The 22175-nt window shown below is 44.0% G+C and overlaps 4 protein-coding genes and 20 non-coding genes across 24 annotated transcripts in view; 11 read left to right on the top strand and 13 right to left on the bottom strand.

Annotated features, from left to right (window-relative positions):
- Positions 1 to 11034, bottom strand: part of LOC117891455 (ecdysone receptor) — an 80202-nt gene extending 69168 nt beyond the window's left edge. The window contains exons 1-2 of the mRNA XM_034796938.1: positions 11019 to 11034; positions 8793 to 8871 (exon numbers count right to left, since the gene is read on the bottom strand). The gene's annotated coding sequence lies outside the window, so the exon portion shown is untranslated. The remainder of the gene's footprint in view (positions 1 to 8792; positions 8872 to 11018) is intronic.
- Trnar-acg lies at positions 3139 to 3211 on the top strand. The gene has a single exon. It is a non-coding gene; the product is annotated as a tRNA-Arg (tRNA).
- Trnan-guu lies at positions 3330 to 3403 on the bottom strand. The gene has a single exon. It is a non-coding gene; the product is annotated as a tRNA-Asn (tRNA).
- Trnan-guu lies at positions 3562 to 3635 on the top strand. Its single transcript has one exon. It is a non-coding gene; the product is annotated as a tRNA-Asn (tRNA).
- On the top strand, positions 3853 to 3926 carry Trnan-guu. The gene has a single exon. It is a non-coding gene; the product is annotated as a tRNA-Asn (tRNA).
- On the bottom strand, positions 5457 to 5529 carry Trnak-cuu. Its single transcript has one exon. It is a non-coding gene; the product is annotated as a tRNA-Lys (tRNA).
- Trnak-cuu lies at positions 5848 to 5920 on the bottom strand. Its single transcript has one exon. It is a non-coding gene; the product is annotated as a tRNA-Lys (tRNA).
- Positions 6121 to 6194, bottom strand: Trnai-aau. The gene has a single exon. It is a non-coding gene; the product is annotated as a tRNA-Ile (tRNA).
- On the top strand, positions 6426 to 6498 carry Trnak-cuu. Its single transcript has one exon. It is a non-coding gene; the product is annotated as a tRNA-Lys (tRNA).
- Positions 7781 to 7853, top strand: Trnak-cuu. The gene has a single exon. It is a non-coding gene; the product is annotated as a tRNA-Lys (tRNA).
- On the top strand, positions 7964 to 8037 carry Trnai-aau. Its single transcript has one exon. It is a non-coding gene; the product is annotated as a tRNA-Ile (tRNA).
- Trnai-aau lies at positions 8227 to 8300 on the bottom strand. The gene has a single exon. It is a non-coding gene; the product is annotated as a tRNA-Ile (tRNA).
- Trnai-aau lies at positions 8607 to 8680 on the bottom strand. Its single transcript has one exon. It is a non-coding gene; the product is annotated as a tRNA-Ile (tRNA).
- A 795-nt stretch (positions 11035 to 11829) lies between the features above and the next one.
- On the top strand, positions 11830 to 11902 carry Trnar-acg. Its single transcript has one exon. It is a non-coding gene; the product is annotated as a tRNA-Arg (tRNA).
- A 161-nt stretch (positions 11903 to 12063) lies between these two features.
- Positions 12064 to 12136, bottom strand: Trnak-cuu. Its single transcript has one exon. It is a non-coding gene; the product is annotated as a tRNA-Lys (tRNA).
- Positions 12137 to 12374: 238 nt separating this feature from the next.
- On the top strand, positions 12375 to 12447 carry Trnar-acg. The gene has a single exon. It is a non-coding gene; the product is annotated as a tRNA-Arg (tRNA).
- A 518-nt stretch (positions 12448 to 12965) lies between these two features.
- Positions 12966 to 13038, bottom strand: Trnar-acg. The gene has a single exon. It is a non-coding gene; the product is annotated as a tRNA-Arg (tRNA).
- A 264-nt stretch (positions 13039 to 13302) lies between these two features.
- Positions 13303 to 13375, bottom strand: Trnar-acg. Its single transcript has one exon. It is a non-coding gene; the product is annotated as a tRNA-Arg (tRNA).
- A 696-nt stretch (positions 13376 to 14071) lies between these two features.
- Positions 14072 to 15720, top strand: LOC117891457 (probable cytochrome P450 6w1). Its single transcript, XM_034796940.1, has 2 exons — positions 14072 to 14565; positions 14632 to 15720. The coding sequence occupies exons 1-2, from the start codon at positions 14104 to 14106 to the stop codon at positions 15697 to 15699; spliced, it is 1530 nt and encodes a 509-aa protein (XP_034652831.1). The 5' UTR covers positions 14072 to 14103; the 3' UTR covers positions 15700 to 15720.
- A 2934-nt stretch (positions 15721 to 18654) lies between these two features.
- Positions 18655 to 18727, top strand: Trnak-cuu. The gene has a single exon. It is a non-coding gene; the product is annotated as a tRNA-Lys (tRNA).
- A 169-nt stretch (positions 18728 to 18896) lies between these two features.
- Positions 18897 to 18969, bottom strand: Trnar-acg. The gene has a single exon. It is a non-coding gene; the product is annotated as a tRNA-Arg (tRNA).
- Positions 18970 to 19414: 445 nt separating this feature from the next.
- On the bottom strand, positions 19415 to 19487 carry Trnar-acg. The gene has a single exon. It is a non-coding gene; the product is annotated as a tRNA-Arg (tRNA).
- A 1021-nt stretch (positions 19488 to 20508) lies between these two features.
- On the top strand, positions 20509 to 21112 carry LOC117891459 (macrophage mannose receptor 1). Its single transcript, XM_034796942.1, has one exon. It carries the CDS (start codon positions 20522 to 20524, stop codon positions 21032 to 21034), a length of 513 nt encoding a protein of 170 aa, XP_034652833.1. The 5' UTR covers positions 20509 to 20521; the 3' UTR covers positions 21035 to 21112.
- Positions 21113 to 21432: 320 nt separating this feature from the next.
- On the bottom strand, positions 21433 to 22101 carry LOC117889745 (perlucin-like protein). Its single transcript, XM_034794184.1, has 3 exons — positions 21964 to 22101; positions 21805 to 21913; positions 21433 to 21747 (listed from the first exon to the last, which is right to left on the bottom strand). The coding sequence occupies exons 1-3, from the start codon at positions 22099 to 22101 to the stop codon at positions 21467 to 21469; spliced, it is 528 nt and encodes a 175-aa protein (XP_034650075.1). The 3' UTR covers positions 21433 to 21466.
- Positions 22102 to 22175: the final 74 nt, after the last annotated feature.

Here is a 22175-nt window from a genome sequence, read left to right on the forward strand (position 1 = left end):
AAAAAAATGAATAATTTTACACTCACCAACATACAGACACAGCCAAACACACACATCACACGGCAAGAGATACAGAGGGAGACGCATAGGTATGCAAATGTGTAGTGTAAGCGACGACAACGACAAGCGGCGGCAGCGGCGGCGCATGCAACTTTACAGCTTTTACAACGCTCTTCTAGAGGCTGTCGGCGAGAGCGAGCGTGAGAGAGTGTGGAATGGGGGAGAGCGAAAACGGCAAAGCGCAGTGAGCCATGGCGAAAATTGCTGTTGCAACGAAATCCCTACACCACCCTCCACTCCCCCAATGCGGACACACACACTCGGACAAACACACTCCCATACAGATGAGCGCCCAATTGTTCGTGATACCCATATGCACTAGAGATGGAAGAATGTGGCGATGAATCACGAAACGAGATGCACTTATCAAGTAGATCAGACAGTGTAGATTAGTTGGATTATAGATGGCAGATTTTTATCTTAAACAAATGATTGAGTGTTAACATTTAATATGCTACGATAATGAACACCCACTACACATTGAAAGGTCAGTGTCTATAATTGACCTAGATATCGACATGGATAACCGATGGATGCTCAGAGTGGCCCATCTCTGAGAGAGCAGTGCCGAGCAGAGAGAGAGTGCACCATGGCATGTCTTTTGCGATGACGTAAATAGCGGCGCGGCCATACTTTGCCGATACTTGCTCTTGCACTTGGCGGCGACTGCGACGCCAACTGCAACTGCAGCAGCGACTGCGAAAGGGAACTTTGTCAGGGGCCTGAGAGCCTGCGCCTTGCCGGAGGAGAGCGCCAACTACCCGTGCAACTACAACTATTACGAAAAGTAGGAGAGAACAGAGTGGCGCGGCGGCCTATTTCTCGGTGCATGCTTATTTTTGGCAGTGGCAGAGAGGCGGCAGAGGTGCATTCACTCTCGTTTCGACGCTGTCGTTATTCTTCTTTTCGTTTTTAAATAGTTTTGTTTTGTTTTTTGTTTTTGTGGGTTTTGTTTTAGGGCGTTGTACAATTGAGCAGTTGCAACGGATACATCATGTGATGACGAGGAGAGAGAGGCAATGAAAAAGGGAAAGCTTGCACTACGGCGAGGTGAGGTATGGGAGCGGCTGTTACATTGTAACGCATGCATGACATTTCCACCTGTGTAAATGACATGTGGTAGGTAGGTCAACTTTGGTTATTAGATGAGATCGCAGATCTCTGGTATGGTCTGGTTAAACTAGAAGAAAATGTTGTATTGAATATATCGATAGCTGTAGCTCGAACTGTTCTATAAATTATTAGCAGTAATTCAAGTACATAACACATCGAGTTTATGTATAGATTGAGCGGCTTTGAATTATTAGATTAAAATTCTTCATTCCCTTCTGATAACCCACTGAAAGTATTTAATGAATGAAACACGATATAAAATTTTAACCGCAGAGCGGAAAACAATCCCCAATCAAACCTCATTGACACGAGTCCTTCAGTATGCCAGCCCACCTCCTTGATTTATTGACGTTTTAAGCGGCAGACATTTCCTCATGTTTTATGCATGCTGCCAGACAATTCCCCGGACATTGAATTCCCTCACTTAAGCGATGAAGATGAGGCTGAGGGTGGGGTGACCCCATCCCACAACCTTACGGACAATGGGGGGCAACTGTTTAAAAGTTCAAAGCTTTTAAGACAAACACACAAACACCCCGTTTCGCTGCCAGGGCAAAACGCCCACATGGACGCCTTGGGGGACCAGCATGACGCTGCATTCCCAGCTGCATCCTTGACCCAAACAATGCGCCAATTTGTGGGCCAATGGCTGGGGGCGGGGGTGGGGGGTGGTGCGTTCATCTATGGGTTGGGCCGAGCCTAACGAAGTGAAAAGTTAAGTTGAATGCAAAGAAAATCACTCCCGTTCTGGCGGGACAGCGGTTGCTGCGGGGCCTGGCAATGACCAAGTGGAAAGGTCTACCACCTGCCAGCCATCATGGCGACGCTGAGGCAAGGACGCGGCCCCCAGTCTCAGTTTCAGTCTCGACAAGCCGTTAAATGGAATTGAAAATGTTGCAGAAAATCAATAAGTTTCACTTGTGCCGCTGCACAAGACTGCCGCGAAATTCGTTTTCAACTTTTGGCACGCCCGCTGTTAGCCAGGTTTACAAAAAAAGTTTCTTAGCTATTCTCTTTTTTGCCCATGTTTTATGGCCTGCATTTCGTAGTCAGTGCCAGTGCCAGTCAGCCCCAGGCCAGACAAGAGCCTAAGGAAGCCCAGACATGGTTAAGGGAGTGCAAACCCCCAATATGATGTCACGCCGTTGAAGTCAAAGGGGATGGAGAAAAGACAGGAGTGGCACAAGTCCGACCCAGCATAAGCGCCATGGAAAATTCTGAATACTCTTTGGCCTAAAACAACACTCGCCAAACAGCCTGTGGTCTGTGGGCCTCAGGTGCGTGATGGAAATAGAAACGGAGCCAAAAAGTTTGTTCAAAATAAGAGAAAAATTTAAAGTTGAAACCCGCCCCATGAGAACTAACAGCTGCAGGACGTGGTCTATCCCCTAGAGTACTCTTAAAACGAGGCAAACAACTTGTAATGTAACAACCGGAAGTGAGGTGAGAGCTGGAGGGGAATGCAGCGGAAACGAACATGGCGACCGGGCCTCCGCTGTCCATCATGGCTGTTTCCGTCTAGCAAATATTTAACATTTCAGTACAGAGCTTACTTACCCTTAAATAATAGCAAAATCAAACTTTAATGAGGCTCCATAAAAGCAACAAAAAATCATTAAATTATCGTATTCTTCTTCGTGCAAAACTAGTTTATGATTTTGATACTTCTGCTAAAGACGTCAGTAATATATGTACATATGAGTGTTCAAGTCAATGAGCTTGCATAAATTATAAGAGTCTTACTATAACCAGAGCGCCCCAACAGATCTTCATCAAGCTCAAGCACATCATTTGTTGAAAGCTCGTATAAATAGGCAGGCCACTGATGTGATGGTGGGGCAGGGGGGATACTTTGCGCCACTTCTCAATGAGAATAAACATCAAAACATAAGATACAAACGATATTATACAATTTCTAAACAGCCAAGCGGCTTCTATGTGTCACTATGCCAACCGTTCTCAACCGGTCCTGTGGCGCAATGGATAACGCGTCTGACTACGGATCAGAAGATTCCAGGTTCGACTCCTGGCAGGATCGCAGATATCAACTTTTTTTTAATGTTTCTTTTTTAACGTTAAATATATTTGCATAAAAGATTGTATTATCTCTCACTTGGCCCCGGGATTCACTTGGAAATGTACAAAAAAGAAATGGCCGCCCCCGGGTGGACTCGAACCACCAACCTTTCGGTTAACAGCCGAACGCGCTAACCAATTGCGCCACGGAGGCCATGTAATAGGTCAAAATTGTACCTTTAAAATAGAATCCCCATCAAAGTGTTAAACTTTCGAAAGAAAGGCAGCTCAGATCTAACCCATTTCTTTTCAGATTATTCTTTGTAGTTTGCTTTCTGAACAAATTTAGTAGAATTTTACGATGTTTCAGCAGCCTCCGTGGCGCAATTGGTTAGCGCGTTCGGCTGTTAACCGAAAGGTTGGTGGTTCGAGTCCACCCGGGGGCGGAAATAACTTTTTTTTGATGATTTATACATTTATTTTACTTGAGCAAAATCGCATAATAGTGAAGGGGAATTCTGTATCTGTGCGCCATCCTAATAAAAAATACGGGCATTTAAATAGATCTTACAGCAGATTACAGAACTATTCTTCCAAGTTCTGAAGATAGTCTCATAGAGAGACATTCTGACAAAATGAAAATTTGACACGAGGTTGTCATCGGCCTCCGTGGCGCAATTGGTTAGCGCGTTCGGCTGTTAACCGAAAGGTTGGTGGTTCGAGTCCACCCGGGGGCGGCACAACTTTTTTTCCAATTTTTATTGCGATATTTGTAGTGAAGAAGCTCTATAAAGCAACGAAAGGTGGAATCGCGTTTAAACTGATATCAATCCAAGGTCGCATTCACGAAACCCGTAGAGCAGCTCGATGTGTTGTAAGTTTTGCAACTTCCTCCCTTCAACCGCTCTCTTCCTCTTCTGACTACGATTCCAGTTGTGGATCCAGTTTGAACAATAACATTTTGAGCGCTGGGTCAGTCAGTCCGCTGTGAATTTATGCAGTGCAATGGACTGGAGGCGATCCAACTGCATTTATGTAAAGCGTTTCGTCACGATTCGCGCTGAAGGAGGAAATAGCAAATGAATTGGAATCAGCAGAATCGGCAGATGGGATGATGAGTTGTGTTACAACCCCTGCAAAACCCTCGGCATGGTGAATAAGAAGCGCAGGGAAGGCGAGAGAGAAACTTGCACATACTTATATTTTTCATGGCTAGTTCTCTGAAATCTCACGTAACTGAGTCTACACCACGTCGCCCAATTAGAACCCTCATATGGCATACAAAAGCAATAATAAATAACAGCGTCTAATGGCAACTATAACAAGTATGGGCACACCATGCATGCATACTATATATTTAAATGGGGGTACAGTCCATCAAATCATTGTAAGCCGCCTTCGATCACTTTTGAACACAAAAAAAAGCTGCCTCGAATCGGTTAGATGTGGTATATATTCCTAGAGCTATAGATCTACTCAAAAGTCAAAGCAATCATTAGCTAAAATTAAATTCCTATAAATGTATACCATTATATAATTATGGCAAGCACTGTCTGTATGCCATCTTGTTAGCAAGTACATCAAAATATTGCAACGTTTTGTTTTAGCTCTGCCCACAAATTCGCTTTGATTGCAGTGCATTAACCGCATTTTGCGCCATATAAACAAAATAGTCGACATCTCATATAGGAAACCATATCTATACTAAATATACTATACTGCTAAATAGTCTCTGTATATGTATGTATGTGTCTGTGTGGTTTTATTTTTAAGGTTAAGTTCAGTCATTCGCCTCGTTTCGTTTTATTTGCATGACAAACAAAACGTTTTTAATATTTCGACGTCGTCCCGTTGCTGTCGGTTCGGTTAGGTTCGGTTCGGCCATTCAAATTTCCAAGTTATGCATACGAAGATTTTTTTTGCATTTTCTAAACGTGCTTTTATTTGCATTTGCATTTGCCTGCTGGCCCCAACCCCAGCCCCAACCATAGACCCAGACGATTAGCCACGGGCTGCGTCAGCTTCAGCCCGCGACAGTATTTTATTTCAATATGGAAATATGTGCTCGTATATTCCACAGACTCGAGTATTGTTTCAGCTACAGTCTTCGGTCAGGTCTACACACTGCCTTCATTAGGGGGCATTCAGACAATGCAGCGCCGTTGTAACTGCACTCGGATCAAATTCATGACACGATTGCCAAGGCCAACTGATAAAGATGGAGGAGGAAAACTAAACCAAAACGAAAACGAAAAAAAAAGTATTTTCGCCCAACGTGGGGCTCGAACCCACGACCCTGAGATTAAGAGTCTCATGCTCTACCGACTGAGCTAGCCGGGCAGTGTAACCATGGCTGGCCAATAGATCTTGCTGAAATTATAGCATGAAGGATTCAGAATATGATCGTATTGATCTAGATCTATTTATTTTTAAATTAATTTAAAAATTCTTGTGATTAGACTGTAGTCATTTAAATTTTGTTTAGAATGCTTGTAAAATTATAAGCGAGATTCTTCGGTGCAAAAATTAAAAAAAATATCAAACGATTAGTCATTTTAATCTACAGTTTATAGTTTTTTTTTCTCCTATTCCCCTTTTGCTTCATTAACATCTTGAATCTAATAAAATAATTCTAGAAAATATAAAAAAAATTGATTTCGCCCAACGTGGGGCTCGAACCCACGACCCTGAGATTAAGAGTCTCATGCTCTACCGACTGAGCTAGCCGGGCAATGTTAAGTGGGTTGGCCCATATATCTTTCTGAAATTCGTGATAAGGATCATGTTTTCAATAAATCGATATTTTGTCATAGATCCCAGAAAGCTTCTAGACTTCTCCTTGAACTTTACTTATCTTCTAAACATATTAATTTTAGCTCTAAAGTAAAATAAATATATATATACTTAAAATAAATGCAAAAAAGTATCTCCTGGCCCATGGGGGGATCGAACCCGCGGCCTTCGCGTTATTAGCACGACGCTCTAACCAGCTGAGCTAATGGGCCCCATAACGCCATGTTGTTTGTAGGACTTTTTGAAATATCTATGACACCAATATATATTTTACTGAAGATAAGACGAGCTATATCTCCTTCAGATAGAGAATAAGAATAACCATACAAACATTAATGGGGAGAGTGATTTCTAAAGTTATTACCTGTATAATCTTTTGCCGATGTTCCTTATCGATCACTTGAGATTTCTGATGAATTCCTATGTTCGGGATCTTGATAACAGCCCGGCTAGCTCAGTCGGTAGAGCATGAGACTCTTAATCTCAGGGTCGTGGGTTCGAGCCCCACGTTGGGCGAAAATCCATTTTTGTTTCCCCACATTTTAAATTCACATTTTTATGTTATGCTCCTGCATCAAATACATTTTGCTTCATACGTATAAGCCTGTGCCTCTTCTTCTGTTCTCTTGTTTTTATTTTAATCAAAGTTCTGTTTGTTTTACTCTGGGAACCTGCCCCAACATATTTGGCCTTGTCTGTGGCATTCAGTCCAGACGCTGCCAGTGGCATACTGATTGAGAGTGTGCGAGGGGGTTGGACAACATAATGCGTGATGCGCCTACCCATGGGGCATGGGGAAAGGGGAGCGGGCCAGCATGTGCGCAGCAACCGCCGCCGACAACATAAACAATTTGTCTGCACAAATAAGCTTTGCTCTGGATGTTTTTCCCTTTCTTTTTCTTTCAATTTGTATGCACATAATGAATGCTCTTGAAAGGGTTCCATCAAATGCTCTTTCTACGAACAATTGTTTTCAAAAAAGCAAAAGGTTTATCAGGTTTTTAAGATAATTTATACACGAATCCTTTCCATATTAACCAAATTTAAAGATACCCTCAAAAAATAACCAATCTAACTTCTCTTTAGGTACGATATCACCGCGTGTTTCAATATGCTCCACTGTCTCAATCGTAGGGCAACAGAAACCGTCTGCCGGGCTGATTATCTGCCCGTTTCCCCCCATGGTTCCCCACGAGTCTTCATCAGCTTCTGCTCTAGCTCCAGCTTTAGTCTGTCTTCCGTCTCTCTCTCTCCCTGAGTATTTTGTTTTGTTTCCTTTCTCACATTGTTTCGTTTTAATATTTTATAGCAAATTACTTGGCCGACGGCAAACGGCGGCGTCAGACAGAACAGGGATTGGTAGGGGGGTTGTCATGACTGCCACTGCCACCGCCACCCCCATTACCATTTCCATTTCCACAGCCTTCGCTCGGATCAACATTCCCAGGGCCCTGCATCCAGTGCATTGAGGTAGGCGCGTAATTTTATACATCGTTTCCATTAGGAAGCAGTAAAATGTGCTACAGACAATAGGGTCCGCCGAGCGGCCAAGAAAACAATTCAACTCTGGGAAGAGGGATACCCAGACACAAATAGGGACAGGTCCGCAGGTCCGCGACAATGATACCCAAAGGTATGGAAGGGCGGTGGGTGTAAAACCGTACAGAGAGTGTCTAGACTCTAGACGGGGCTAAATATAAATCGTGTGGGACCTCTGCCACGTGTACGGAGTTTTCTTGTTCCCGGTTCGCAGTGCTTGAGGTCCCAACTTCGGGCTTCTGACGCCAGCAGGCACCAAGCCCGGCTAGCTCAGTCGGTAGAGCATGAGACTCTTAATCTCAGGGTCGTGGGTTCGAGCCCCACGTTGGGCGAGTAATCTTTTTTTTCTATTTTTGTATGTCGTATGATAGCAACTAATATTTATTCTAAGCAGACCAGCTGACAAATGCTTAAGTATTACGTATGGCAGACGGTAAGCAACGGCCCATTAGCTCAGCTGGTTAGAGCGTCGTGCTAATAACGCGAAGGCCGCGGGTTCGATCCCCCCATGGGCCAGGAGTTACTTTTTTACTTTGTTTTATAATTTTTATTTCATTATTCTGTCATCCCCAAATGATTCTTGGTAAGTTTTGATTTTATCTCAAGCACTTTCCTGGGCCCCTCCTATGTGAACTTTATAAATATACTTTACTTTACTTTTCATCAAGTGAAAAGGCAGAGTTTGTGGAACAAAAAAGATTATTCTGGCCCATGAGGGGATCGAACCCGCGACCTTCGCGTTATTAGCACGACGCTCTAACCAACTGAGCTAATGGGCCTCTTGACGCCATCTTGTATTCAGGATGTTTTTAAAAAAAGCTGGACAAATTTAAATTTTGTATGTTATAGACGATCGATGGAGGGAAATCCCGACAACCGCCTCAACCTTACCTAACCTAGACGATCCAAAGGAAGAATCAATACCAGATCGCACCAGAGATATCGAAGCTTCTCACAAATATGTGGAATTCTTATATTGTAATCAATAAAGTTAATTAAGGCTATGTTCCGGTACTTATTGGGTACTCGAAATGCAGTAAGAACATCGATGAACCAAAATATTTCGAAAAAAGGAGGATCAACTCTGGCCCATGGGGGGATCGAACCCGCGGCCTTCGCGTTATTAGCACGACGCTCTAACCAGCTGAGCTAATGGGCCATGTGATCGCAGCGGTCAATATGTTTAACTTCAGCCTCTCGTAGCAAAACGATTAGGAATGCAAGTGCTAAACTTGCTAAATGCTTCATAAAATTTCAATTTAATGACTTACCAATGCGATGATTGTTGGTTTAGTTTTAATTTATTGCACGCTGACGACAGAATTCGATCGCATAACTGTGGCCATATCGCTGTAATAAATAAGAAAAACTCTTCTGTCATAAATAAAACACAAACATGTACTACATATGGGGAAGAATGTCAGAAAAGGCATCAATGAAAAATGTTTTCCCATGCATGCACCATGAAAGGAAAACTAATAAAGAAATAAAGAGAAAATAGCCATAAAAAGGGAGAGAAAATAAGTGGGGAACGTAGAGCGATGAATGCATGCTTCGTGGATGCAAAATGAAGTGATATGGGGGCCATATGCGGCGGTGGTGGAGGAAAACGGAGAGCCGACGCAATACGTTTTCTGTGGTGTAGGTTAGGGCAAAAAAAAGCTCCCCCACGCACACACTCACACACACACAAGTGTACAGGGATACAGATGCGTGTGATAGGGGTAGACGGGGGTGAAGGGGTGCATACTCGTAACTTCAATAGGCCTGTCCGTCCCGTCCGACAACTTGCAATTGTCGAAGAATAAGCGTAGAAACAGGCAGACGGTGCAAAAGAGCTGCAAGAGATGAAAGCAAAATGCTGAAGAATTGCAACGAAGCAGACTACGACCGGATGACGATGAGGAGGAGGAGGCGGTGCTGTGGTGCAGTGGTGATGTGGTACTGTGGTGGGGACAGACGCAGAGGCAGGCATTCTGCCCGATGTCAGGGGCATGAAGTTGCAATGAAAATGAAATTGCAAGCGGCCCATAGACATAGACAGACAGAGAGACAGGCGGGATATATTTATACATGTCGCTGTCCCTGTCTGTGTGCGTATAGCCGTGCATCTGTGTGTGGGGCACATTATATTTAGTTACTTGTGTCTGGTTCTACTGCATTCTATGCGGCAGTTTCTAGATATGTATCTGCGAGATACATTTCAGTCGGATAGAGAACCCAGCGAGAACTCTGCTGAACACCCAACACAACACAATTCTCTCTGCGCTATTTTCGCTTTCAACGACCGTTTTGTCCGTCCGTCCCTCCCGGTACGCCGATGGATGATGCGACTGCCGGGCCGAAGTTGCAACCCAAAATGGAGGACGAAGATGTCTGTAGCATGCAGTGTATGTAGTTTGCTGCCAGACCAGTTTCCGATTGTTGCAGGTTAATGGGGCTCTGAAGAGGGGCCTGTTTCCAAGACAAGAATAGAGTTTTATAGAGGGCTTAAGATCCTCTATTTTGCGTCTTCTGAGTTGTCAACTCTTAGCCGGAACTTAGCCAGTCCAGAATAAAACTAAAATCGCTTGAAGCTTGCAAACTTTGATACATGGAGTGACATTTTTCTATGACATCGATAGATCGCCTTCTACGCTCCGAAATCTCGCTTGGGGCAAGATTAAGGTCAATATTGTCAATAAAGGCTTTTTTTGTAAGCAAATTATACAATTTACGGCACTTTTAAGTCCAAAGTACTTGGAGTGTACCTCTAGAATCCAGACCTGCATCAACTACACCACACTGCAATAATGCTTAGAATGAATGCATAATATATTCACTAACCAAAATAGGGCTCCCTAAAATACTCGGAATCACGTTTGTTTCAGGTTCATGCAGGGCTACACATACCATTAAGTTGAAATCGGTAGTAGCTAGAGAACCTCTGGAGTGTCTAGACTCATGCATTAACTACTAAAAGGTGGAGAAGGGGGCAAGGGTGGGAAAGTACAAGTCGCTAAACGAGTTAACCGCGTCGCCAGCAGAGCCAGTGGCAGCGAAGCGACGCCTCTGTTGAGGCCTACAAACACACATAGGAAACGAGAAGAACGTGGGCAGAAAGAGAGCCAGTGAGGAGAGAGACGGCGGCGACCAAAAGCAAGACGGAGAGCATCACACGAACGGAGAATGTAGTGGTGTATGTAAATGGAGAAAACGACAGCTAAACAAACAGCAAGAACAACAAAACTACACAGAGAATGAGAATGAGAAGCAGAAGTAAAGAAACAACAACAACGAGAACTTATTGTTGTTCCGCTTTGACACAGCTTTTCGTTCGCTTTCAGCCGAAGCAGACGATGAAAACAAAAAAGTACGTAAAAAAAGACAGTCGAAGAGAGAGACGAAGAGCGGCATAAAGTCGAAGAACAGCCAGCCGAAAGCGAAACATCAGATAGCACAGAGAAACAGGGAGGGGGAAGGAAGACAAGACACTCAAAAAAGAGGATGCAACTTACCGTAAAGGAGACGATAGATAGTTGAACACAAATATTATTTACATTTAACACTTTGCAATTTTGCTTTTTACATAGAACTCGCACACACACAGGCACAAACACAAACACTTACAGGCAGCTCGCTGGCTCTCTGGGACGCTTGCGACAGTTATTCTCACACAGAGTTTAAGGCCTACTATCATCCCATCACAGATCGAATCCCAACTTAAGCGCACTTTTCTTTGTAAACACACACGACACTTCTTTTAGTTATAAACAAAATATGAGAGCAGCACGGTTAGTTTCGAGGGATTTCTGTTTCTCGTTGTCATTTGCCGCACAAGTAAAACGTTTCCATTTGGATTCCGAAGCCGCAACGGACTTTCCTGAGTTCAGAAACAAATTCGACGAACTCTTTCCGTTCCGTTTCCGCGGGCACGTTCAATCCGTTCGCGAGTTGGGGAGACATGCCCGAAATGTTTCATTCATGCTCACGAGCTTGGGGGCGGCAAGGCCGATTCAAATACGCCCACTTTCGAATGTTGCACGAATGTGTGTTGCCGGCGAGTTAAAAAAGGGAATGGCCCACAAGCAAATCGGCCCAAAAAACACAAGGCATGCAAGGTAGAATCCACCCTGTTACTAAACATACTGTGAAGAGAGCTCATTTTTGCGTTTCAAGTATGAGTCCGTTGGTGTTGCCGCTTGCTTTGGAGCCGTTGGGGCAGCGAAACTGACACCAACACTGCTTGCAGTCGATAACAAGGTTGTTTTACTTGAATAGCAAACCTGCTTGCAGACTTCTTAAGCTTTTGTCACTGGGTCTCCAACGGGTCCTGTGGCGCAATGGATAACGCGTCTGACTACGGATCAGAAGATTCCAGGTTCGACTCCTGGCAGGATCGCAGAGATATCTTTTTTTAATTTTTTGTATTCAATTATTTTGTAACTTATCATTGTTAGACTTTACTATGCCAAAAAACATTTCGTAAACTTTTCGAAACCATTTTCCAAATATATTCGAATCCAAAACGACAGCAACAAAAATTAAAAAAAAAGTTAATTTCGCCCAACGTGGGGCTCGAACCCACGACCCTGAGATTAAGAGTCTCATGCTCTACCGACTGAGCTAGCCGGGCATTTGAGCATACGTTGGCAAAGTTTATTTCTGACCTGCGTTGTGTACGATAGCTTTTTACCAGTGATTTCGTATTGACTCGTTTCTTAATTCTTGCAGAACTTACGTTACGTTTATTTCAGACGTTTTTGTGATAATATTATTACAATAATATTTAATTTCCAAAGCTTGTACTAGTGAAAAGCTCATATTATAGAGCTTATAAATATTCACAACCATTGAGCTCGAAGCTGACATGCGGTCCTGTGGCGCAATGGATAACGCGTCTGACTACGGATCAGAAGATTCCAGGTTCGACTCCTGGCAGGATCGAAATTTTTTTGTATTTCTTGAAAAAACTTAAACTTTTTATCACATTTTTTGTATCCCTTCAGAGAATGGAACTTGCTTGGGTTTCGATTTCGCACTTACACATTACACCCCCCATGTACGTGTCATTCATACGTGTTTGAGTGAGTCTCTGACTTTTTTGCATCAAGAAAGCAGCCAAGACGTGGGGCAGGGCCACGGATATGATGGGGATTTGGGATTCAATGACAAAGTGCAGCTGCGGTGGCTCAGCGCAAATCAAATGGCGTAGTGTGGAGAGCGTGTGGATTATGTGGCGCTTTATGTTAAACAGCTGAAAGTTTCCACTCAGCAACCAGAGGGGTTAGATGCGGCTTATGAGACGCCAAGGACTTTTAAGGTGAGACTTAAGCGATACCCGCTTACCCGACAGTGACTGCAGCAAATTATTTTGAACAAGCGTACCACCAATGCACATGCAAAAAAGAAGACCATGAGGTTGAAAATGTATCGAAAATGATTAACATTTTTGAAAAAAAATTCGATCCTGCCAGGAGTCGAACCTGGAATCTTCTGATCCGTAGTCAGACGCGTTATCCATTGCGCCACAGGACCACATGCTTTTCGAGCGCCCAAAAACAGTTTTCTTCTGTGCCTCATTAAATATTTTCGATTCGAAAAAATGCGTGAAAATTGTATCGTAAACCTATTTAAACTTAATAGAAACAAAAGTTTTTGAAAATTAGATCTATGCTAGATCTTGTGTGTGACTTGAATATCAAAATATATTTTTAGTTAATGTTGAAATATTTATAAGCAAAAACTACCTTTTGGATGGTTAATGTAGCGGAAATATTGAAAGGAAACAAAAAGTCTTGTCGATCCTGCCAGGAGTCGAACCTGGAATCTTCTGATCCGTAGTCAGACGCGTTATCCATTGCGCCACAGGACCGTTGAGTCACGCCGGCGCTAAGCTTTACTTAAGTCCACAGCATAATCGGTTTTGGGCACGTTGAGTTGGTCTATTCTCAGATCACTTAATAAACAAACAAAAAACACGTGAATAAACAAAACGAAAAAATTATAATACACTCAAGACTACCTGTACGTAACGGAGATGGATGGAGGTAGATCGTGAGAGAGAGAGGGACAGTTGTGTAGATTGATGACCCCAAAGAGCCATCAATAAATGGCATCAATGGTAAATGTAAGTGGATCGCCGTTTTCATACAAGTTACATACCATATTAAAGAGCAATAATAAAAAGCCAAAACAATAACAATTGATAACAGGCAGGCGAGACTCTGGTGCCAGCAAAAACACAGGTCGTAGGAGCTGCCATCTAATCATGCCTCAACAAACTAAACGGCACACGCATACTGAGTCCCAGCAGAGACTGAATTCGAGTCGCTGGGAGCTACAATTCATGCCAACTTTTAGTCAAGTCATCGGAGCTAGGCAAAAAAGTTTGCCAGGCAAACATTATTTGGCGGGTTTTGGCATACCCTTATCACTAGGGACTGTATTGGCTTGGCTGCCTGCCACTGGTTTGGCATTTGATGATAAGCGAAACTGTTAGAGCATCTACGTTGTGGCTATAGCCCAGCAAAGCTCTGGCCGATCGTTGCTTTATAAGCAACTGCGTTAGCTGGCAGGCAAACAGTTGCTCGCTGTTCGATCATGTCCACTGAGTTACTTTTTCTGATCGCCACTTTGGCGATTGTGTTCTATGTGTGGCAGAAGCGTCGCCATAGCTTCTGGAAGCGCCATGGAGTGAAGGAAATCGGTCCACTGCCCATATTGGGTGATACGGTGGGCTTCCTTACCGGCAGGTTGCCATTCTTCGATCAGATCAGGAAGTTCCACCAGACTCCCGGGCTTGAGAATGAGCCCATCATTGGGGTATACCTGGCATATCGGCCAGCTCTGGTTATACGCGATCTGGAACTGATCAAGACGGTGATGATCAAGAAATTCAGTTACTTTACCAATCGCAAACTGCAAACGGATCCGCATCACGATGCCCTCGGCTACAACAATATGTTCTTCGTGCGTAGTCCCGAGTGGAAGGAGCTGCGCAACAAGATCTCGCCGGTCTTTACCTCGGGCAAGATCAAGCAGATGTATCCACTGATGGTTAAGGTGAGCACGAGTCGAAGAAACCTTGCAAATATGTTCCATAGCTAATCTTTTTGGTTCTCCCAACAGATCGGCAAGAACTTGGAGGACAACATCGCGCGTCAGGAGAATAATTCCATAGTGACGATCAAAAGTCTGTGCGCCCGCTTCACCACCGATCTGATTGCGACTATAGCCTTTGGCCTGGACGCGAATGCCCTGCAGGATCCCAAGAGTGAATTTTTCCACCATAATCAAGCCATCTTTACGCCATCTTTCAAGCGTGGCATTGACTTTGCCATCATCTTCATGCTGCCAGCCTTAGTCACATTGGCCAGGGCGAAAGTATTCTCCAAATCCACATCGGACTTTATTCGCAGCAGCGTCAAGTATGTGATGGCGGAGAGAGAAAAGTCGGGGCTGCGGCGCAACGATCTTGTGGATATTCTGCTGTCACTCAAACGAGAGGCTGCCGCCAGTCCCGACAAGAACAACAAGGCCAAGAACTTGGACTACTTGATAGCCCAGGCAGCGGTGTTCCAGACGGCTGGCTACGAGACCAGCTCCTCCACCATGACCTTGGCCCTGTACGAGCTGGCCAAGAATGAGGAGATCCAGAGGCGTTTGCGACAGGAGATCGAGGAATCATTCGGTGGCGAGGATCACATTAGCTACGAGCGCATTCAGGAGATGCCCTACCTAACCAAGGTTGTCAACGAAACACTTCGCATGTACCCGATTGTGGGCTATGCCGAGCGTGAGTGTGCCCAGCCCGCAGAGGGTGAACGCTTCACCCTGGCGCCCCATCACGACATGGAGCTGCCCGATGGCATGCCCGTCTATGTCTCTGCTCTGGGCATACAGCGTGATCCCAAGTACTGGCCCCAGCCGGATAAATTCGATCCGGAGCGCTTCGATCCCGCCAACAGGGACAAACTGAACATGGACGCCTACATGCCCTTCGGTGTGGGTCCCCGCAACTGCATTGGCATGCGCCTGGGTCTGCTCCAATCGAAGCTTGGACTCGTCATCTTGCTGCGCAATCATCGGGTGAAATGGTGCGACAAGACGGCGAAGACAATCGAATTTGCACCCTTGACAGCTGTCATTGCCAGCAAGAATGAGATTTACCTCCGGGTGGAGCGGGTTGCGGCTTAGGATCTGTGTAGCAGATTCTGTTTGGCTTTATCTACAAGGTAGATTGTTCCTTTGTAAATATGGTTGCCAGTTTATAAATTGTTATTTCAAATGCTATACTTATTTTTTAGGAATTATTAATCATTAATTATTTTTTATTGGCGCTAGAAACTCAACTATGAGCTCAGTCTACAGTCGACTAAGAGCTTCAAGTGTCATTACGATTACTTTGTATGCCTCTCAATGCCAGTTATTATTTGTTGCCTAACCTGTTTTTGGTCGCACTTGACGGGGATTAGTTAAATCAGAGTTAAATTACTTGCATTAATTATCTATAATCCCCACACATTGTTGGGGTGACTCAATCAGTGACGCTTTGGCAAGGCTATTGCTTATGTAACCGCTTAACCTTGCTTCCCCCCCCTGGCATTCCCAGCACTCCCTGTCAAGGACACCCCGTGGACAATTATCCTTCAAACAAAATGTCATAATGGCTTGCCACAGCAGCTTGTTTGCCGGCAAGTTGCAACATAAAAACATTTTGCTCTCTTCCACTACACAACACAAGCTGTTGGTTGCTTTGTGTCCATGTCCTGTCACAGGGACATGGACACATTCACACACTGAAAGCACTTAACGCACTTAATGCAATTGTCAATTTACTCTCTCGGCACGAGAGTTGAGCATCTCGGCGAGGGCAGGGCTGGATGTCGCCTAATGAGCGGCTTCCCAATGAGGAGGAGTATTCACGTAATGGGCTTCTAGGGGTTGGCTAATTATACGTAGAGTACCGGCCATTATATGAGTACATATGTATGTGGCTGATACACTGATCAGTGGTTTGGGGTTGCACAATGCTGGAGAAAAATGAATACCTGTGGCTGGTTATTATCGCTGAGGAGTATGTCTTTAGAACGGGAATAGATTGTTAGTTTTGCAAATGGAATTTAAGGAGCAAAATATGTATATTTATTTTCCATATTTATGAGGTATTTTTTCGCAGAGAGAATGATTGAGATGACTTGCCAAAGGAAACAGAAATCACCCGATGGAAGTATTTATTTACCGAAATCTGTTCCAAAATCCTGGACTCTACCTCCAGTAATCCTGCTCCATCTACTGACTCTGCTCTCTCCCCTATATCCCTTTTTTTGGGCACTTAAAAGCATTCCCTGTGGATGGCTTATGCTTTCCTCTCGCATGCACATGTAAGACAACAAAAATTTACGTGCCCCGGCAACGTGAAATGAAATGACATCAAATTTAATGATAAACTACAGTTAAGCCAATTTACAGTTGAGTTGTTCTCTGGTGAGGGGTGGTGCAACTGCAACTGCAACTGCCACTGCCACTGCCAGGGGCACTGGGAAATGCGTGGCACGCAACTGAATGACTTTGCACTGACCTTCGTGTCGGATTTGCAAGCCGGGCCAATGGGTGGGAGCGTATCGAAAATCGCGTGCCACACTTTTATATTGCGTAACTTTTGCTACCTTTTCGAGGGAGTGGCTTTGTCTCTCGATTGAATTGCACTGCCACAGCCACAGCCACTGCCACTGCCAATGGCATCGAACAAGGAAAGCCACTCAAAAAAACGAGCGAAACTGCAACTGCACCTTTGGAGTCCCTGCCAGATGCCTGATGGCAGTCGGCCATTAGTTCTAATTAGCTAGTGGCGCATCCACGAATGTCTTTCTGCTAGATTACGCTCGGATGCAGCATCATAAACGAACTGCAACTGAGATAAAGCTTCGCCTTGAGCCAGTAATTGCATGCAAATCGACATTAAATTAATAAACTCGCAAATTGCACGCGTTTCCCCCCTCTCGTTCTTGCTGGTCTTCTAATTAGCTGGAAACTTTTTACCCCAACGGAGAACCTTCTGACAGCGAGGAGTACGCGTATATTGGGAAAATTTGTTAATTAAGACGGAAGGAATGGGCTGCCCTGGGTCACCCTCTGTCACACTGTCTTTAGCTTTGATGGCGGACATTTGGGGAAAGCGAACAAAAGGAACGACCACGATACAATCTTAATGAAGCATTTCGACTCGGTTGCAGGGATTTTTAGGCGATAAGAGGAGCAGCAGGGACCAAGGGTCTTTAAGGTCCTAAAATGAAAGTATTTAGTGGAAAGAAAAGTTATAAGAAGGACAGAAAGAGAGCTTCCCAGGACAAGGACTTGATCAGAAATCACTCAATTCCACACACTCAAACTCCAGCCCCATCTTTCAATTATCGCAGCAGCCTTGTCCAATCTCACGCGAATGACATTCACCGGAAGGACTTTGAAAGCGAGCAAGTTGAGGGTCCACCAAGATGTATTTCTACGCCATAAAACAAAGCTAAGCGTTTGACGACCTTCGCTTTACGTGCTGCGAAAATGTTCAACAGCTGAAAGCCAAGAACAAACCCCCTATCCCTGCGGCAAACGCATAAATTAGATTGAGGAAGGAGCTGCAGGAGTTGCAGGAACAGCATTCATTGGACGACGTTTCGTTGCATTTATCCTGCTTGACTTTCTTGTGACTTGTGGGGGAGTGGGCATGTCCTTTGGCAGCATCGAGCAACCAATTTAATTGCAATTTTTCCGTTTCCTTGCAAGCAACGAACCAAGCAAAGACAAATAACCAAAGCTAATAGATCATGTCATCCTGTCAACAAGTTTTACAATTTAATTGCGCACATTCAACAAAGGGCCACCGGGAAACTGCTCAATTTGTTCAACAGAGTGGAGAATGTGCGGGAAATTGACTCAATTCTGGGTTCGTTTTTATATTGCGACATAAAAAATTTCCACAATCTATTTTATTTATAGATTTATATAAATATTCATGTTGCCAACGCGGAAATGTTTATGTGGAAAGATACATCAATTCTCGTTTTAATTATGCAAAGAACGCATTTTTTTATAATTTACAGACCGATCTTCATGCTCTTCCCGATAAATGAGCATTTTGCGACTGGACATCCAAGTGCCCGGCTAGCTCAGTCGGTAGAGCATGAGACTCTTAATCTCAGGGTCGTGGGTTCGAGCCCCACGTTGGGCGAAAACAAACTTTTTGTATTTTTTTATTGCCAGTTGTTTTAAATTGGAATAAATTTGGAAAAATTCTTACAAAAGTTTACGTAATCTTTTTTGAAACAATATGTACTATATACATATATTTTAAATTTACAAAATAATTAATTTAAGTAAAGGAAGCAAAAAAATTTCTGCGATCCTGCCAGGAGTCGAACCTGGAATCTTCTGATCCGTAGTCAGACGCGTTATCCATTGCGCCACAGGACCCGTTAGTATTGGGGCGACTAAATACTGGTTTCCGCTTTCGAAGAAATATGTAAATGGGTTGGGGTTAAAGTTAGCTTAACCCTAACAATATCGGTATATGGAAAAATTGTTTAAACAAAAACCACAGTGCTTCATGCGTTCTGTAGTTTATTTTGAAAAACAAGAAACAAATGCTGTGGTGGACTGAAATAGAGCTGGCATTTTGATATATAATTATATCAAAAATATACTTAATCCACGCACATATTTATAAAACAGATATTGATATAGATATTCTCAAAGAAGAACACTAATTTAATAGTCATTAGGTTAAAAATATATCAATTATACAAAAATGATGATGATCAAAACAAAAAACGTATAGTTCATTAAAGGTTATAAAGCAATATCCAAAAATTGACTACTTAAATATTAAAAAAATAAAATAAAAAAATTTAAACTTCTGCGATCCTGCCAGGAGTCGAACCTGGAATCTTCTGATCCGTAGTCAGACGCGTTATCCATTGCGCCACAGGACCAGTTGTTATATAGGGTGACTGATTACTGATTTCCGATATTGAAAAGATATGGAAAGGGTTTGGGGTTAGACGAGATTTAAGTGATTACCAAAGAAAAAGTTCCAAAACTTTTAGAACATTTTGGAAATACATGGAAAATACCCAAAAACTCTACCAATACCCTTGGAATTCTGTCTCCCCCTAGAAACGAATTGAATGACCTTGTTCGCAATGTGAACCTTTTGTGCAGAATTGCCAAATGCAAATGCGAATCTGAATCTGAATGGGGGAGAGACATTCCCAGAAATCATATTACGCATACGCCCCCACACACACACAGAATGCTGTAGCAATTTTTGATTTTATGTCAATTTCCCAGCACTCTTAAAGGGAATAGAAAGGAAAGGAATAGAATGGAATGCAGCGATCTGTGTTTGCACATTTCGTTTGTTGCCCGAGCACCAAAGGGACTCGTAAACACTTGGCCAACACGCACACCCACACAGCGAGAGAGCGGGGGGACAAAGGAAGTGTGCATTGAGATTGAGTGGGGAAAAAGTTGGACCGAGGGGTTGGTTCGTTTGGTTCAATCCTTGACCCGTCATAACGTCGTCCCCTTCGCCCAGCTGACAGCAGAGTTAAATGAGATATGCTTTTACATTTTTTCGATAAATTTCTTGCACTTGCACTGGGATCCGACAGCTTTTTGGTGGGGGAGGGGAGGGATAACATTATTAGCAAAGAGAGCTAGCGAAAAACTTTAACATAAAAATGGCAAACGGATTTGGCGCAGAGCTTGAAAATTGAGATTTACTGGGGAGCAATATTTATGGCAAACGCCAAACTGCAAAGTGCAACGAGAGGAAAGCTAAAGGGGGGAAGAACCCAACGGAGCTAAACCAATTTGAACAAAGTGCTTAGTTATCCCAGAATCCGCTGCTTATCGAGTGACAGTCGTGATGAATGCGAAAGGCAATTAGGAGGAGCCAAGTCAAGGGTGAGCAATCGCTATATAAGGATTATGTCCACACTCTACTGGCTTATACGAATCCAAGATGCGCTCCCTGTCTCTGATCTGTTTATTCTTCGGCCTGGTCTGGGCCCAAACGACTCCATCGGGCGAAGAAGGCTCCACCGAATCGGACATTGCATTCTCGCCGTTCATTGTCACCGATGGCAAGTACGCTTTAGGAACCTTTGCCAAGGTGAACTGGTATCAGGCTCAGGCCACCTGTGCCTCCTACGGCTACACTCTGGTCAGCATCACCACGGAGAGCGATCAGCGCGCGGTGCGCAATTTCCTGTACACCCGCGGCAATGCCCAGCTACCACTGCTGGACGCACCCTTGTGGACCTCGGGCACGGATCTGGCCAATGCAGACACCTGGATTTGGTTCAGCAATGGACGCACCTTCACCTATCGCAACTTCCAGAACGGTTTGAGCTACTATCCCAGCTCCAGCAGAAACTGCCTAGCCGTCTATGCCATTACTGGTGCCTGGGTGAACGAGGAGTGCAGCGAGCAGCGCTACTTTGTCTGTGAGAAACGTTGCCTGTTCGAGGACTAGACTATGGGTCCAATCAATAACGGTGTTGGCTTATAAATATGTACAAACATCAATAAAATAATCAGCAGCAAAACAGAATTTAATGATTTTTGAATGTCTTCGAATGAAGGCCATGAAGTTGCTTCAAAGCAGGCAGCAGCAGTCTTTGCATCCAATGCATCAGTCAGCTTTTGATTGAGCACTAGCCAAAGCTTGCGGCAGCATTAAGCTTCTGGCATAATTAAGCTCTTGTTTTTGCTCAAACAAAAGCTGACTGATGCGAGGCAACTTCATGGCGCATTTGAATTTATGGAACATTTTGTATGCCAATTGCGGACTTAGGTGTTGTTGAAGTAAGATTTCTGTATTCCAATATTATTTTTTTAGGGTTCTCTCAGCACGATGAAACAAACTCCAACTTCTTGTTGATACTTTTTCGCATTTAATTGCACTTTAAACATATATTTGATTGTTTATAATGGTCTCATTCAATAGACAAATATTCTCGCATATAAAACTGATCTTCTCATTGCAGGGTGCACTGTGCCACTTGGTGTCCTGGCCCAGCACAAGGCAGGCATCGCCGTGAGTCTTATTCGAGCGGGGCTCTTTCCTGGCCCAGCGACTGTACGTCATGGGTAGCCCAGTGCTCAGCCAAGTCCAGGTCCCCAGGCTGCTGCGTTCCACCAGATTTGTGGCGGCCAGCCAGAAGCGTTTATCGGCCAAAACCAAATCTAGGAGAAAGGGTTAACAATAACGGGGGATGCCTTAAGGGTCATGGCTTTTCTTACTACTTCGTTTGACACGCTGCAGCATGAGCGAATGCTGATCCCGATTGTTCACCGTGGCCAGAACGGCTCCCACGCTGTTACATATTTGATGGGCCTCGAACCAGTTGACCTGCAGAGACCAAAAGATAAGCACAGAAACATCTGTAACCTTTGGCTTACCTTCGCAAATGTTGCCACAGAATAATGTTCATCGCATTGCAGCAAAGGATTACAGTCCGCACCGAATACGAACTCCAACTTGGTATTATTCGAGGCGACGGCGACACCACAGACAGCGATGAGCAATATGAAAATCATTTTAAACAGAGTTCTGCCCTAGCTGCTACCCTTTATATATTCTGAGCGATAAGAATGCCATCAGAAGTCGCTCA

This window comes from Drosophila subobscura, chromosome E (assembly GCF_008121235.1).
Source record: "Drosophila subobscura isolate 14011-0131.10 chromosome E, UCBerk_Dsub_1.0, whole genome shotgun sequence".
In the NCBI taxonomy this organism is placed as follows: Eukaryota; Metazoa; Arthropoda; class Insecta; order Diptera; family Drosophilidae; genus Drosophila; species Drosophila subobscura.